At 37.5% G+C, this 13,368-nt stretch overlaps 2 protein-coding genes across 4 annotated transcripts in view; both read left to right on the forward strand.

Annotated features, from left to right (window-relative positions):
* ASPM (assembly factor for spindle microtubules) overlaps nt 1-4,472 on the forward strand; it is a 30,039-nt gene extending 25,567 nt beyond the window's left edge. For 2 of the 3 annotated variants that reach the window (XM_031505598.3, XM_085585959.1), the window contains 4 exons: nt 338-492; nt 1,032-1,208; nt 1,449-1,621; nt 1,700-2,030. In XM_031505598.3, coding sequence (XP_031361458.1) covers nt 338-492; nt 1,032-1,208; nt 1,449-1,621; nt 1,700-1,805 — 611 coding nt within the window. In that variant the 3' untranslated portion in view covers nt 1,806-2,030. Of the gene's footprint in view, nt 1-337; nt 493-1,031; nt 1,209-1,448; nt 1,622-1,699; nt 2,031-4,331 lie in introns of those variants that run through there. The other variant, XM_085585958.1, reaches the window with a different exon arrangement.
* Nucleotides 2,175-12,256, forward strand: LOC110467785 (coagulation factor XIII B chain-like). Its single transcript, XM_085585986.1, has 11 exons — nt 2,175-3,274; nt 4,332-4,532; nt 5,012-5,197; nt 5,635-5,811; nt 5,906-6,082; nt 7,234-7,413; nt 7,756-7,851; nt 8,387-8,569; nt 10,000-10,203; nt 10,592-10,774; nt 11,457-12,256. The coding sequence occupies exons 1-11, from the start codon at nt 3,211-3,213 to the stop codon at nt 11,672-11,674; spliced, it is 1,869 nt and encodes a 622-aa protein (XP_085442112.1). The 5' UTR covers nt 2,175-3,210; the 3' UTR covers nt 11,675-12,256.
* The last annotated feature ends 1,112 nt before the right edge of the window (nt 12,257-13,368 follow it).

Below are 13,368 nucleotides of genomic sequence, written 5' to 3' on the forward strand. Positions count from 1 at the left end.
TCCAGACTAAAATTAGATTATTGATTTAAGAAGAATATTTAAATGGTAACGTAGAGAAAGGAAATCCTGTATGATTGCTCTAATTTTTCTGTCAGTCCTGGTAGTGCTATACTTAACATAAGTTTATTATCATGTTTACTATCAGTATATGTTCTCGTGGATAATTTTGTCTTAATTTTTAGTCCAGCATATTAAAACTATTGCTTTAAAAACACTTAAATCAGTAATTGCAGTTTTTACTTTGCACTTTTACTTAAAAACAGAGAAAATCCTAGTTTGTAATTATTTTGCTCGAACTTCAGAGTTTTCTCTATCTGTATTTCTTTAATTATTTTAGAGGTGGCTACCAGGCTGTCCCCACTGTGTTGTGAAAATATGGCCCAGAGCAGAGCAATCTTCAGTATTTTCCTTCTGATTCGAAGCTGCAACCGGAGTGTTCCATGCATGGATGTGATCAGATACTCAGTTCAGGTTCTACTCAATGTTTCAAAGGTAACTTTAATATTTTCTTTTGCAGGTTTATAAGCAGTGTAGGCTACTTAATTATAGTACTTGTTTATCCACAAAATTTCTTCATAAATCCAGAGCAACAAAGTAGTAGTTTTGAATAAAAAGAGATTCTGCTTTTCACTGTGGTTCTGAAACCAATTATTGATTTACTTTGTAATAGTTATATAAGGTTTTTGGGGAAAAAATTATTTCATGGCCTTTAGGCATTGCAAGGTATCACAAATATTTTTAAAATTTCTCTGAAATTATTCTGATTTATTTCTTTATTATAAATATGGAATCAGATTCTATGGGTCTCTAAACAAGGGAGGAAGCACAAAAGGCACCTTTTTATAATCTGTTACAATTGTGTAAATACAGAAGTGATTTGTATTGCTTGGATACCAGTTCAGCTACAAATTTATTCTAAGGGAGAATATGGGCTTTGCTTTTTCCTCTAACCTCTAAATAGCAACCTGTAAACTATAGATACTTTAAAGATCTGTCTATAGAAGCTCTCTTGTCTCTTTCCTGTTTAACAGTATGAAAGAACTACTCAAGCAGTTTATGAAGCTGAAAATTCCATAGATACTTTACTAGACCTACTGCAAATGTACAGGGGCAAAGCTGGGGACAAAGTTTCAGAGAAAGGAGGAAGCATTTTCACAAAGACCTGTTGTTTACTGGCCATCCTTTCAAAGGACTCTAAAAGAGCTTTGGTAAGACCTAAATGTTGAAGGATTAATGGCTTAATTTAATATACTTTAATTGCATGTTTTGGTGATGTTTGTAATTTTTTTTGTCTCCCATGCCTGTTACGGCTGTAATATTAATTTCAATGAAATTCTGTTTTAAAAAACCCCTGCATTTCCAAGATGGTGAACACAGTCATATTTTCTTGATTTAAGCTGCGTTTGAACTTGCAGTATTGACTGTGTGCTGTTCTCACCTTTCCTCAGGAAATCCGAGGCATGCCAAGAACAGTTTCTTGCATCCAGAGCCTCTATAAGCTCACAGCTCGGAAACACAGGATGGATGCAGAGAGAACACTCGTGAAAGAGAAAACAAACACTGCCTTAGGTGGGAGCTCCTCTGTTCCAGTAACTCCTCTAAGAATAAAAACAGTTTCAAGGTAAGTGCTTAAAAATTAGTCTTCTATTTCTGCTCTGACATTGAAATATTTTAATGCAAGCCACTAATCTTTTCACAGGATTAAACCAGACTGGGTCTTGAGGAAAGACAACATGCAAGAAATCATGGATCCTCTGCAAGCAATTTTGATGGTGATGGACACACTTGGTATTGCCTGCTACTGAAATGTAAATAATGTATAGGAAGATGTATTTGTACAGTATATATGGATAAATGATTTATAAATGCATAAATGATTTATAAAAACCCGTAAGTGTTAAACTACTGTTTGAAATGTTTTTTTCAGATTGACATTAACATTTTGGTAACTTTTTGTATTGCATACTGTTTTGAAACTGTATTTTGTACTACTACCAAAAGCAATTGTACAATAAAATCAGTTAACTGGATTTCACTGGAAATTTCACTAGTGCAGTAATATATTGCTGTCCCACTGCTGTGAATATTACACACAGCATGGGATTTTTCACTCTGATTAGATATTGTAGAATTCCATTTAAAGCAGTTGTTTGTGGGGGACAGTAATGTCTGATCTAGAGGTGTAGACAGGGAGGCTTGGGCTGTGGATTTCAAAATGGCTGGTTTTGGGGAGCTTGAGTATAGTAATGTCATGAGGGATCATGTATGGTAGCAATAAAATAAAATATAATTTTTCTCTTTTGTAAACATTGCAAGATAGTGATGGAGCAACACAATGTTGTAAGGGTGAATTTAGAAATTCTGCCCTGACATTTTAAGGGAGGTGAGCTGTGAGTTTTTTCTTCCTATCAAATGAGCAATACATACAAGCATGCATCTCCTCTGGTTGAAGAGATTGTGTTCATCCCAGCATCCCTGCTCATTCTGTTCTCTTCTGCATTATCAGAATTGTATTTTCTCTGAGAAAGGCCAAGATAATGCAAACTATAAAATTATACCCTACTATTCCCAAATTTAAGCATTGTATCTCTAATAATGCTAAATCAACTGATAGCTATTAGTCATATAGGCGACTGTAAATTAGATTTGTTTTGTTTTGTTTAAAAAATAAACAAGGAAAGAGGCTTGCTGTATTCAACACAACTCGAACAGATAATAATAGTGGCTTTGTTGTTCATGTAGGAAACTCCAAAATTAGTAATATCTATATCATGCAACTGCCTGGTTTACTGAGACGCTAGGCTGGAGGATGGGGGAATTGTCTATTTCCTCTGATTTCAGCCAAGGTAAATAATGTGCTAAGTTTAAAGAATGCCCTTTAAACTTGGGACTCTGGAGGTTGTGACGGGAACAGTAATCAGCAAGCTTAAATTGTTCCATAAGTTCGTTGCCTGATTTCACTGTAAAATGATAAATTACAGGTGGCAAAGTGTGTCAAATGGAAGTAGAATCCTGCCAGTCTGGTGCTAAGGTATTTGGAGAAGTAATATAAATGAAAATAGTTTTTCCAGTGAATTAATTTGTTACAAAATACCATCGATATTACGGCATTTGTTGAATACCTTTGAAAATTCAGTTAATTATTTACAAAAGTAATACTTAGGGAGTTTTCACAGATGGTGGAAACTGCAGAGGGAGACAGTAAAGAAAATGAGATTTAAAAGCTGTTTTATCTTCCTAGTTATGGTGTGTTCAAAGCAACTCTTTGCAGAAGGTAAATACACTGAGTTCTATTGTACATTGAATCTAGAATATGCAGTCTTGGTAACTTAAGTACAATGTCTTTCATCTTTTTACTGAGTAAACACTGCTTTTTAAATTTAAATGCAATTCTGTTGTGACATGGCTGATTCCTATCTAAGCCTCAAAGCTGTAATATTGAAATGTTCAGGTGTTAGTACAGAAGAAATTTCTATAGGAATGGTGTACTATTAGAATATGTACCATTTGAAATTTTGTACTATTAAAAAAATTTGTCTTGAAGTGTCTTGGGGATTGAAGTATTTTTCAATTTGTTACAAAGCAAAATAGTTACATGGAACCTGCAGAAGTTAATGTGGGGTGGTCCTGCATTTTTTTTATCCCTATTTTCAGCACCAACTTCTTTTGGTTGCTGTTTTTTTGGGTTTTTTGTTTGTTTTTGTTTTGTTATTTTGGGGTTTCTTTAAGTAACCTAATGTCATATTCAGTGCTACTCTTTAAAAATATTTTCTCCTGTTACTGGGGATTGTTTTGGGGTTTTTTTTAATGGCCATCCTGCTTGTTATTTCCTTAATCTCAATTTCTTGTTTCTTTTCTGTTGACTGTTATTAAATTCCTTTTCTTAATCAAGCCTAACTCCTGCATTGCCTCCTAGCAGTTTGTCCTACTTTTTTGGTAACATTTTCTGAATTAAGGAGCTGAGGCACTGCTAATCCTGACACTTGTCACTGAATTTTACAGTAGGCATTGGTATGTTTGTGCAGCAAAGGGTTCTCATGCTTCTGAGCAGAGTAAAATAAAGGTGTCCTGCATCAGTTTTGCCCAGTTAACGTTAGGAGGTTTTATTCTACTGTTGATATTCTTGTGAATCCTAAGAGCAACAGCTAGTAAAAATTGTAGTATATCTTCATTTCAGCAGGTTATAAAAGGCCCTTCATGCTCATAAGTACTCAGAATTTTATTCTTTTTTGAAAGCCTGAATCAGCCAAGCTGATATTAGATAAATTAATGCAAAAACATTCATATCTGGGCTGAATTTTTTTGTGGGAAATATATTGATCTTTTTACAGATACACCTTGTGATTTGCCACAGATAGAAAATGGAAACCTTCCCCAGTACTATTACAGTTTCAAAAGATACTATTTCCCTATGCATAAAGGAAAAAAGCTCTCCTATTCTTGTATGGTTGGTTACACAACTGAAAGTGGGACTCAAGATGGAAGAATAACTTGTACAGCAAAAGGATGGTCTCCAGTGCCACGATGCTACAGTGAGTTAGCTTTATTCATCTCCTCATTGCTTCCAGCAGGAGCATTTCCTGGCTGCTTTTCCTGGGACATATCGAAAAAGAAGCAACATAACAGAAGGAATAAAATGTACAGGGTGCAATCAATTATTTATGTCAAGGCTACATAGGTTTACATATGGAATATTTTTACAATAATATATATTTTAAGGGCATTTACCCATTTATATATATTTTTTAATAAGAACATCAATTTTTCCAGTTTTCTTAGTCTGGGAAAACTATTAGTTTTCCCTAAGATGTATAACTTCTTGAGTCTCCCTAGCTCTAGATCCCTTGGTTGTATTCCATGTGGTTACCAGCAGTTTGATGTTTGATTGTTCCTTCAATAAGTCAAGAAAATCAGATTAGATCAGTATAGCTAGAAACCCCTTTTTTTTGCTTGCAGGAGAACTGAAAAATTCCATTCTTTCTTTCTAACCAAACTGTCGTCTTTCCTTCAGGACGATGTACCAAGCCTCTTTTGGAAAATGGCTCTTTTTACAGTACAGAAATGGACTTCAAAATCCATGAGAAATTGCAATACAAATGTAATCCAGGCTACCACACCCCAAGTGGTGCTACTGAAGATACAGTGCAGTGTCAGCCACAAGGATGGTCCTTCCAGCCAAGCTGTACTAAAAAACTTGGTAGTATTCTGTATTCTTCTTTCTAATCTATTGCAGAAGTATCTGATTCCACTCTCCTTGCTGTACCTGTAGGGCTAAACTGCCTCTGACAGGCTGTCATTTGAGAACTCCTAATGCAGGTTTTCAGCTGTACCACTGGGGGAAAAACTTGTCAGGTTTCACATGCTGCTGCTTTTGTGCATTTGTAAATATATGTAAAAAATGATATCTCTAAAATGAATCAGTAGAGATTAAATCACACAGTTTCAAATAAATCCATTCCCATACGAACTTTCTGTTCCAAATGATGAGTGGAAAACTTGTGCCAGCAACTGCATTTGTATTTATTCATTATTTTGCGTGGGATTGGCCGCTTTTGAGGCGTATCTAAGGGAAACTTTGGAATACTCACAACAAAAAGAGCGGTTAACATCCTGCCTGTGCTTTGTTCTTTTGAGAGTCGTGCCGGGTGCCGCGGCTGGAGCACGGCAGCTACGCCGGGGCGGCGCAGGAGGTGCGGCTGAACGGGACGCTGCGCTACCGCTGCCGGCACGGATACCGCGCCGCGGCCGGCAGCGCCTCGGACACGGCGCTGTGCCTCCAGCACGGATGGGAGCTCCCCCCCAGCTGCACCAGTAGGTCACCCTCGCTGCACCTCATCCCCTGACACATAAACATCACCTGCTGCAGGCAGCCTGCCGCCTTTTCACTGCTCTCTTGTCTTGCCAGGGGTAACTTGCTCCACTTTGAGCGAAGTAGCTCATGGAGGTTTCCATCCTGTGAAGAAAGCCTATGAAGAAGGAGATGTAGTTCACTTTTTCTGTGACAAACATTATTCTGTCACTGGATTTGACTTAATTCAATGCTATAATTTTGGGTGGTATCCAGACCCTCCAGTGTGTGAAGGTACCTTGTTTTTATAGTTTTACTGTGTCAAATTCTCAGAGAAAAGCTCTCACCTTCTTTCAAGAAATGCTTGAGGGTTTGTACCAGTTTGTAGCTAACTGTAAATCAAGTGTTAGTCAAAGAGCAGGGAGCCAAGACAGCAGGAAGGGGAGCAATGGTAATTGGAGCTACATTTCAGTGAACTCTAACAGCAGGGCAGATACTGTCTCTTACTGTTGCCTCTCCGAGTTGTATCCCAGAGAAGCAGGAATCAACAGTTACAGGGAATTTTTTAGACGTTGAAGCTCAATAAACTGTTCAGAATACATGAAGGGTTAGCCAGGCCTGCTTAATCCTGCCTTTTGGGATGAGGATGTACTTCTTGAGAGGCATCAAAAATAAAATTTGTAGTAAGGTCCTCCTTAGCTTGTGGTACTTTTCAGAGCTGTACAGCTTCCCCAGACTTTACTTGTTTTGAACAGAATTAATGAAAATATTTTCCTGAGGACAAAAGCACACCTTTAGCAATTGCTATCACTTTCCCAGTCACTGGGGGCTAATGTAAAGAAAATTCCAAAAAAATGAAAGGTGAACCAGTTGAGATGTAGAACAGAGCAGGAAGCAGCACAAAAAACCTTTACTACAGCTTAGACTCCAGCCCTGTGTTTATTCTCATGACACAGCAGGAACTTTTCTTGAGTGAGTGCAGAGAAGGTGGAGATGCTCAGGAGGACAAAAACAAGGCCTAAATCTACTTTTGAGGATACAATAATCACAAACTTAATTTGGAGATAGGAAATGGACTATGATTATTTCTTCTTCTGTAGCATTAGAATTAATACATAATCTGCTTTAAATATTATATGAATGAAGTGTATGGGAAATCTCTATTTCCTGGAGTCCTACAAAGAACATTTTATTAAGTCTCTGTGGAGAAATTACAAAATTGTTTATAGCAGTACAATGACACAGTACTTCTATTTTATATTTTTGGAATGCAAAATCACTTGTTTGTTCAGTCTCCCATTGTATTAAGAAAATTTTATTAAGAAATTATTCTGGCTTAGCCAAACTAAGCCTTTTGAGTGATAGGCTTGCATTGTATATGGTAAGCTTAATTGTGTACATGGCTTTGGTAAGACAGAAAACAATATACAGTTTTTTATTTTCAGACATAAAAAATAAATGTCCTCCACCACCACTCCATGGCCACATGGATGGCTACATCAGCACAGCCAGGAGAACATATCATAATGGAGACAAAGTTCGTGTACAGTGTACCCTGGAAAGGAGAAGTTCTGAGGAAATCCAGTGTGAAGGAGGAAAATGGACATCACCCTCTACCTGTATTGGTGAGTTACTTCTGTGAAGGCTGGCAACTGAACTGAAACGATTCTTCAACCCATGCCTTAAATTTCTGGAAAGTCTCAATTTCTATGTCTGCAAAACTGTTATCCTTCCTATCTTAAAAGGCTTGAGAGGCAAAGTGCTGTATATTTTGCAGGAAATCCATGGTTCCCAGATTAAAAAGGATGAGTAGGTGAATTCAGCTGCCACCTGTAACATCTTCCCTTAGGGTTCACAATAATCACTGGGATTATTACATTTTATAGTGTATGATGTCTGTCTGTTTTAGTACTTTAGAATGAGCTGTTTCTGTGAAAACTGGCTCTGAGTCTCTCCTATTGTTACAGGAACTGTGGATAAACAGGAATCTGGGACAGCACCACCACCACTCGAGGCAGATGCAGAAATAAGGGCAAGCCAAACACATCACAGTGAAGATATGAGTAGGTGAACATTGCTCTTTTATTTAAAAAGGACTCCAAAATGCAACTATAGGCATTTTATGACTACTTTTATTCTTTTGCTATGGGACAGTTCCTTATTCTTGAATATGCTTGCATGGGCTACAGATGTCAATGTAGCCAATAAATAAAAGGCCATTGTTGCTTATTTCTAAATTACACCAATAATCTTGCTCTGTATTTGTAATTTTATTTCATACAAAGCATTTACTTTCAGTCATTTTATACCCTTTAATATTATTTGGACATGCAAATTCATGAGTATTTTGTTGTTCCTTTGATTAATACTTCTAATGAGGCCTTTTTGAACCACACATAGATGAAACATTCAAAGTAACAAATCAGATGGTCTGTGTCACATAAAAAGAACTAATCTGTATTGAGTCAAGAAACAAAAGTAGGCATAGATGTAAAGTGTAGGGGGAAATAAAATGCATGTCTGCAATTCAGAAAGGCAGGTGTTAATATGTTGTAATTGAATCAAGATCTAATTGCCTCTCTCTCTATCCCATATCAGAAATGCAGCAAGACTGTGCCTCTCCACCTGTGATTAAAAATGGTGCTGTCCTGGGCCCATTATTGGAAAGTTACAAAAATGGTTCCTGGGTAGAATATGGTTGTCAGCATTACCACTTTTTGGATGGGCCCAGTACTGTTTATTGTGACCATGGAAACTGGACAGAACAACCAACCTGCTTAGGTGAGTCTTGGAAGAAAAAGCAAGGTTTGTCATATGTAATATAAAAAGGGAAGATTGGAAGGAACCTCTAAATAATCTTTTCATTACCATCTTTTTTATTTGAGTTAATAAAGATTCCAGAAATATGAGGATGAACCAAAAATAAATTTTTAGCAGGCCTCTCCTGCTGGGTATCCTCTGACCTGTTCTTAAAACTACCCAATTAAATAGATTCCTCTGTTTCCTGAGTGAGCTATTTTAGTATCTTGCTGTTTAGTATCCCTGTTTCCTGGGAGGATTCTCCAATTTCTTTTCTCCATATTGTCCATTCAGTTAATTTCTTTCTGTCTTTCAATAGATGATTAGAAGGAATAGTGTGGCCATTCCCAAAATGGCTTTTAGATACAATTAACAAAGAATTAGCAATGTCTTCTTGGACTTTTGTTTTTAACCTTTTAGGCTTTTTATTTTTTTTAATGATGTGTCTTTATATCTGTTGGTTCATCCTGTTGTGGACTTTCAAATCTTTCTGTGCTGCTTTTATGTATGCTGCTCAAAACAATGCATAGAACTCTCACTAGAAAATTACCAGTGCTATCAGGAATACAAAAAAGAGTTGTTTATCTTTCCTTCCTTCCTCTAATGAAATAATTACATTTTACTAACATCCGTTGTTAAATTGGCTCACCTTTCAGTTTGTAATCTACAGAAATTAAAATACACAATCAGTTCAGTTTTAATTGCATATTTCTAAATGAACAGAAGTTACCTCATCTAGACTGAAAGGTCCAGGTCAGCATTTTTGGATCTGAGTACTCAAATTTTAAAAAATCCTGTGAAAGAATGAAATCTCACTTCCTGTGAGCATTATTTGTCTCTTTAGCATCCCAAGAAGCCCATCATCCTTTTCATGTTTTCTGAGATTTCTTTTCAACACTCACCTAAAGAGACCAGAAAGAGCACATGCTGATGTTAGCTTCAGGAAAATTCTAGGGGAATTTGGTGTTACCCTGCTGTCACCAGACTGCCAGTAACTGAGTTATCCTTGCCTTTCCCTCAGCAAAGCATCATAAGGGCCTTTATCAGCCAATGATTCTCATGGAACTTGTAGAAATTTATTTTTGTAGGCTTTATTGACATTGAACAGTGGTTTCAGAAGTTAATGAGGTTAATCATCTAATGGAAAGCTACACTCCCCTACGTGATCCTGGCACTGGGTTTTAAGAACCTGTCAGAAAGTATCTATTCCTTTTGCATGTGTTTGATTTTTGTTGACACTTCAGACCATTTCTTTCCATTTGCATTTTTTATGTCTCTGTAGTTCTTTGTCTTGTAATATTCAGAAGCATTCTAGAACTATTGACTTGGGGTTCTCTTTCTTCACTCCTACAAAAGGGAGCTAAGAAACCAGCTAAGGTGGCTTTTTATTAAAATACATTTTTATTTCCTAGAACCATGTACTCTTAATGTAACTGATATGGACAGCAACAACTTAACATTGAAATGGAGACGGGAAGAATTAGTTTTCCTCCATGGAGATCTCATAGAGTTTGAATGTAAACAGGGATATAGTTTTCTCCAGACTGCCATAACATCTCCTGGGAGGACACAGTGTGACCATGGCAGACTGAATTATCCAAAATGTGTTATTCAAGGTAAAGCAATAATTTTTTAATTGTGTTTTTAATTAATCAATCTTAAACCTATTTAGAAATTGTTTGCTTTGCTTTTAGTGTGGGACTGGAGCCTGTTGTAAATAGTCAGTGCTTAGGCTTCAACAATACAGATGCACAAGACTTCAACAATACAGATGAACAAGACAACACAGTTGTTGAATACAGCCAAGCTTGGAAAAGTGATATACCTCCCTTTGCTGTGCAAGGCTGTAGAAAGGAAGGGGAAGCTCTGCTCTGAGCCCAGTAAACTGCAAGCTCTGTAGAAAGAGAGCTGTAAAAAGAAAACCTTCATGTTCATATAATTTAATTTATGATAAAGCAGTCAATTTGTTAGTCTTATTCTCAAATGTTTTTATTGTTATTGCAGCTGCTACAGAAAAATGTGGCTCTCCACCCTCTATTGCAAATGGAGTTCTTACTCTCCCAGCACTGCCCCAGTATGACAGTGGTTCATCAGTTCAGTATATTTGCTCTGACTATCATTTTATGCAAGGCTCTGATAGAATCTCCTGCTCTGAAGGACAATGGACCTCACCACCAGTTTGTATAGGTAGGTGTGACAAACAAGATAAAGCAGCACTTATTTATCTATATAATTCATAGCCTTAAGGACCAGCCTGGAAGGGCCATCTAGTCCAACCCCCTGCAATGGGTAGGGCTGCTCAGAGCCCTGCGCAGCCTGACCTTGGCCTTTCCCAGGAGAGGTGCAACCCACTGCCTTTCTGGGAAAAGGGAAAATGGGAAAAACTGTACCAGTGTTTTACCACTCTGTTTGGTGGTAGTGTCTTCCTTATGTTTAGGCTGAATCTACCCTTTTGTAGTTTAAAACCATAACCCCCTTGTCCTATTGCTCCAGTCCCTACTGAAAAGTCTGCCTTCATCTTCCCTATAAGCCCCTTTTAGGTTCTGGAGGTCTCCCTGGATCCTTCTTTTTGCTAGGCTGAACAACACCAATTCTCTCTAAAATCAGATCCTTACAATTTATAAATTGAGTATTGTCAGCTAGAACTTTTGAAACTCAGTTTTGGTGTCTTCAGTGACATATGAAAGTTTTAATAGAAGTAAGTTAAGCTCATCTGGTGTTTTTTTTTTTTTTTTATTCCTTAACTATGATATGCCTGCAGTATAATAAGACAATAGGAAATAATTTACAGTTTTAGTGTAGCCTGGTCAAAATATTCAGTTCCAAAAACAATCCATTTATTAGCACTGATCAAATCTCTCTTTTTTAGAGCCATGTACTTTGTCAAAAACTGAAATGGAGAAAAATAATGTGCTACTGCAAGCATTCTATGCAGACCAAGATTACTTTTACCACGGGGATTATGTTGGATTTTACTGTAAACAGAACCATTTTGGAGCAGAATCTGGCACAACTTTATTTCAAGTACAGTGTAAGAGAGGACAGCTGGCATATCCAAGGTGTGTTGAAAGAGGAAAGCAAGTATGAACTTGAGGAAAGCTTTATAGGAAAGGTATGTGCATGTTCTTTATCTCTTATTAACAGGTGAATTAGGGTGGCCTGGTGTTCTACAGGTCACTCCACTCAGCTCTGGGAAATGAATGTTGAGTCTGAGCTGGAGGGGGAGGGAAGGGAAAGGCCTTTGTGGGATGAGGATGAGCAGTGCAGCACAGGGATGCAATATTGGCATACACATGATAAAAGCTGGAGGAAGGAATTGTACATCTTAACAGCAGTCATGTCTCCATTTCACAGGTAAGGAGCCTCTAAAGGGCTGAACTTGAGGAAAAACATAAAACAGAAAGTATAAAAAAAAGTTTTTAAAAGATCTGTAAAACTACTTAAAACTTTAAAATATACAAATTTACTAAGGAGTTAATTTTTTAAAAACTATTTTAAGAACAATAAAATCCAAGTACTTGGTATGATTTTCTATAACACTTAAATATTGATACTCTTAAGGTTCTGCCTGAGAACAAGTGTGACTACAGCTGTGAAGAAAATCCAGCAATATGGACAATGTTTGCCTTGCATCTATTTTAGTCTGTTTTAATAAAAAAGCCACTCTCAGGTTGTCTTCTCTCTTTCATGTCTAAACTTATCTGTCAGGTGAAATCATAGCATTTATGGTGCTGCGTATAGGTTTCCAAGGCTTTTACAAGAGTTACATGAATGAATAAGACAGAAAAAGAAATTAAAGCATTCAGGAATAGACAAATTCTGCTTATTTGGTCAAAACCCAGACAAGCAATAGGTGGAAAAAAAGGCTGATAAAAATACTTTACACAGTGCATATAACAGGAATACCCTTCCTCTTACAGAGCAAACTGGAGCAAAAGGGATTAGAAGGCCCTTGTTGGAATAGCTGTTGGAAGTAGAATTCATTTACTCCCATCACTTCCTCTGGATATACACACAACACTGGCTCTGTGGCTGTAAGCACAGGACAGGATGAGGGGGATTGCAGACATGATGGTAGCATCTTGTTGATGAACTTTGAGGCAAAGAAGGCACCAAACACTCAAGCTTCATGTGGGGCTGCTGCCACTAAATCACCTGCCTAGTGACATGCCACATTTTCTTACTGATTGTTTTAATTGGAGAGTAGCAATAGACTACCATCCTGTGACCCTTGATGTCCCTTGTAACTGCCACTGAGCTTGAGTTTTTCTAACATTATCCATAGATGCCACATCAATGCCATGGACAGCTCACCTTAGTGCCTGTTTTTGCCTCAGTTCCCTGTACATTGATTTCTGCTTCAGAGAGACTATGAAGTCTCTGATAAGTCAGTCCAGGTAGATGTGTTTTTCTTCCTGAAGATGAGTAATCTTGTGCTTGCAGGATTCTGTGCTTCAAGATCTATAATCTTTTCTGGACTGGTAGGACTCCCAAGTAATGCCATCTCCTCTTTTTCTAAATAAGTCAAAGTCTGCTCCTCTAAAGTGAATGATTTGTACTCTGGTAGTTGCTGTTTTGTCTCCTTTCTGAATCAAGGAGTGCATTAGCACATGGCTACCACAGCCAGGCTGCCACTGATTTCCACAAGCACTTTTTCCTTGCTTGTGAGGAGCAGATGTGGCTGGGGGTGGCACAGACTGGCCTCTCCAGGACCTGGACCAGGAACTAGTCCCCCCTTTAACCTAGAAATCCCAATTACTTGCACCCCAACATCTTGCCTT

The sequence above is a fragment of the Lonchura striata genome, chromosome 8, assembly GCF_050655825.1.
Source record: "Lonchura striata isolate lonStrDom1 chromosome 8, ASM5065582v1, whole genome shotgun sequence".
Taxonomy (NCBI): Eukaryota; Metazoa; Chordata; class Aves; order Passeriformes; family Estrildidae; genus Lonchura; species Lonchura striata.

Bases quoted from the DNA above. Each gene is read 5' to 3' on its own strand.
- LOC110467785 (XM_085585986.1), top strand. From the start codon at position 3,211: ATGAGATTTAAAAGCTGTTTTATCTTCCTAGTTATGGTGTGTTCAAAG. The intron at 4,533-5,011 runs GTGAGTTAGCTT...TCTTTCCTTCAG, and splicing joins TCCAGTGCCACGATGCTACA to GACGATGTACCAAGCCTCTT. The intron at 5,812-5,905 runs GTAGGTCACCCT...TTGTCTTGCCAG, and splicing joins GCTCCCCCCCAGCTGCACCA to GGGTAACTTGCTCCACTTTG.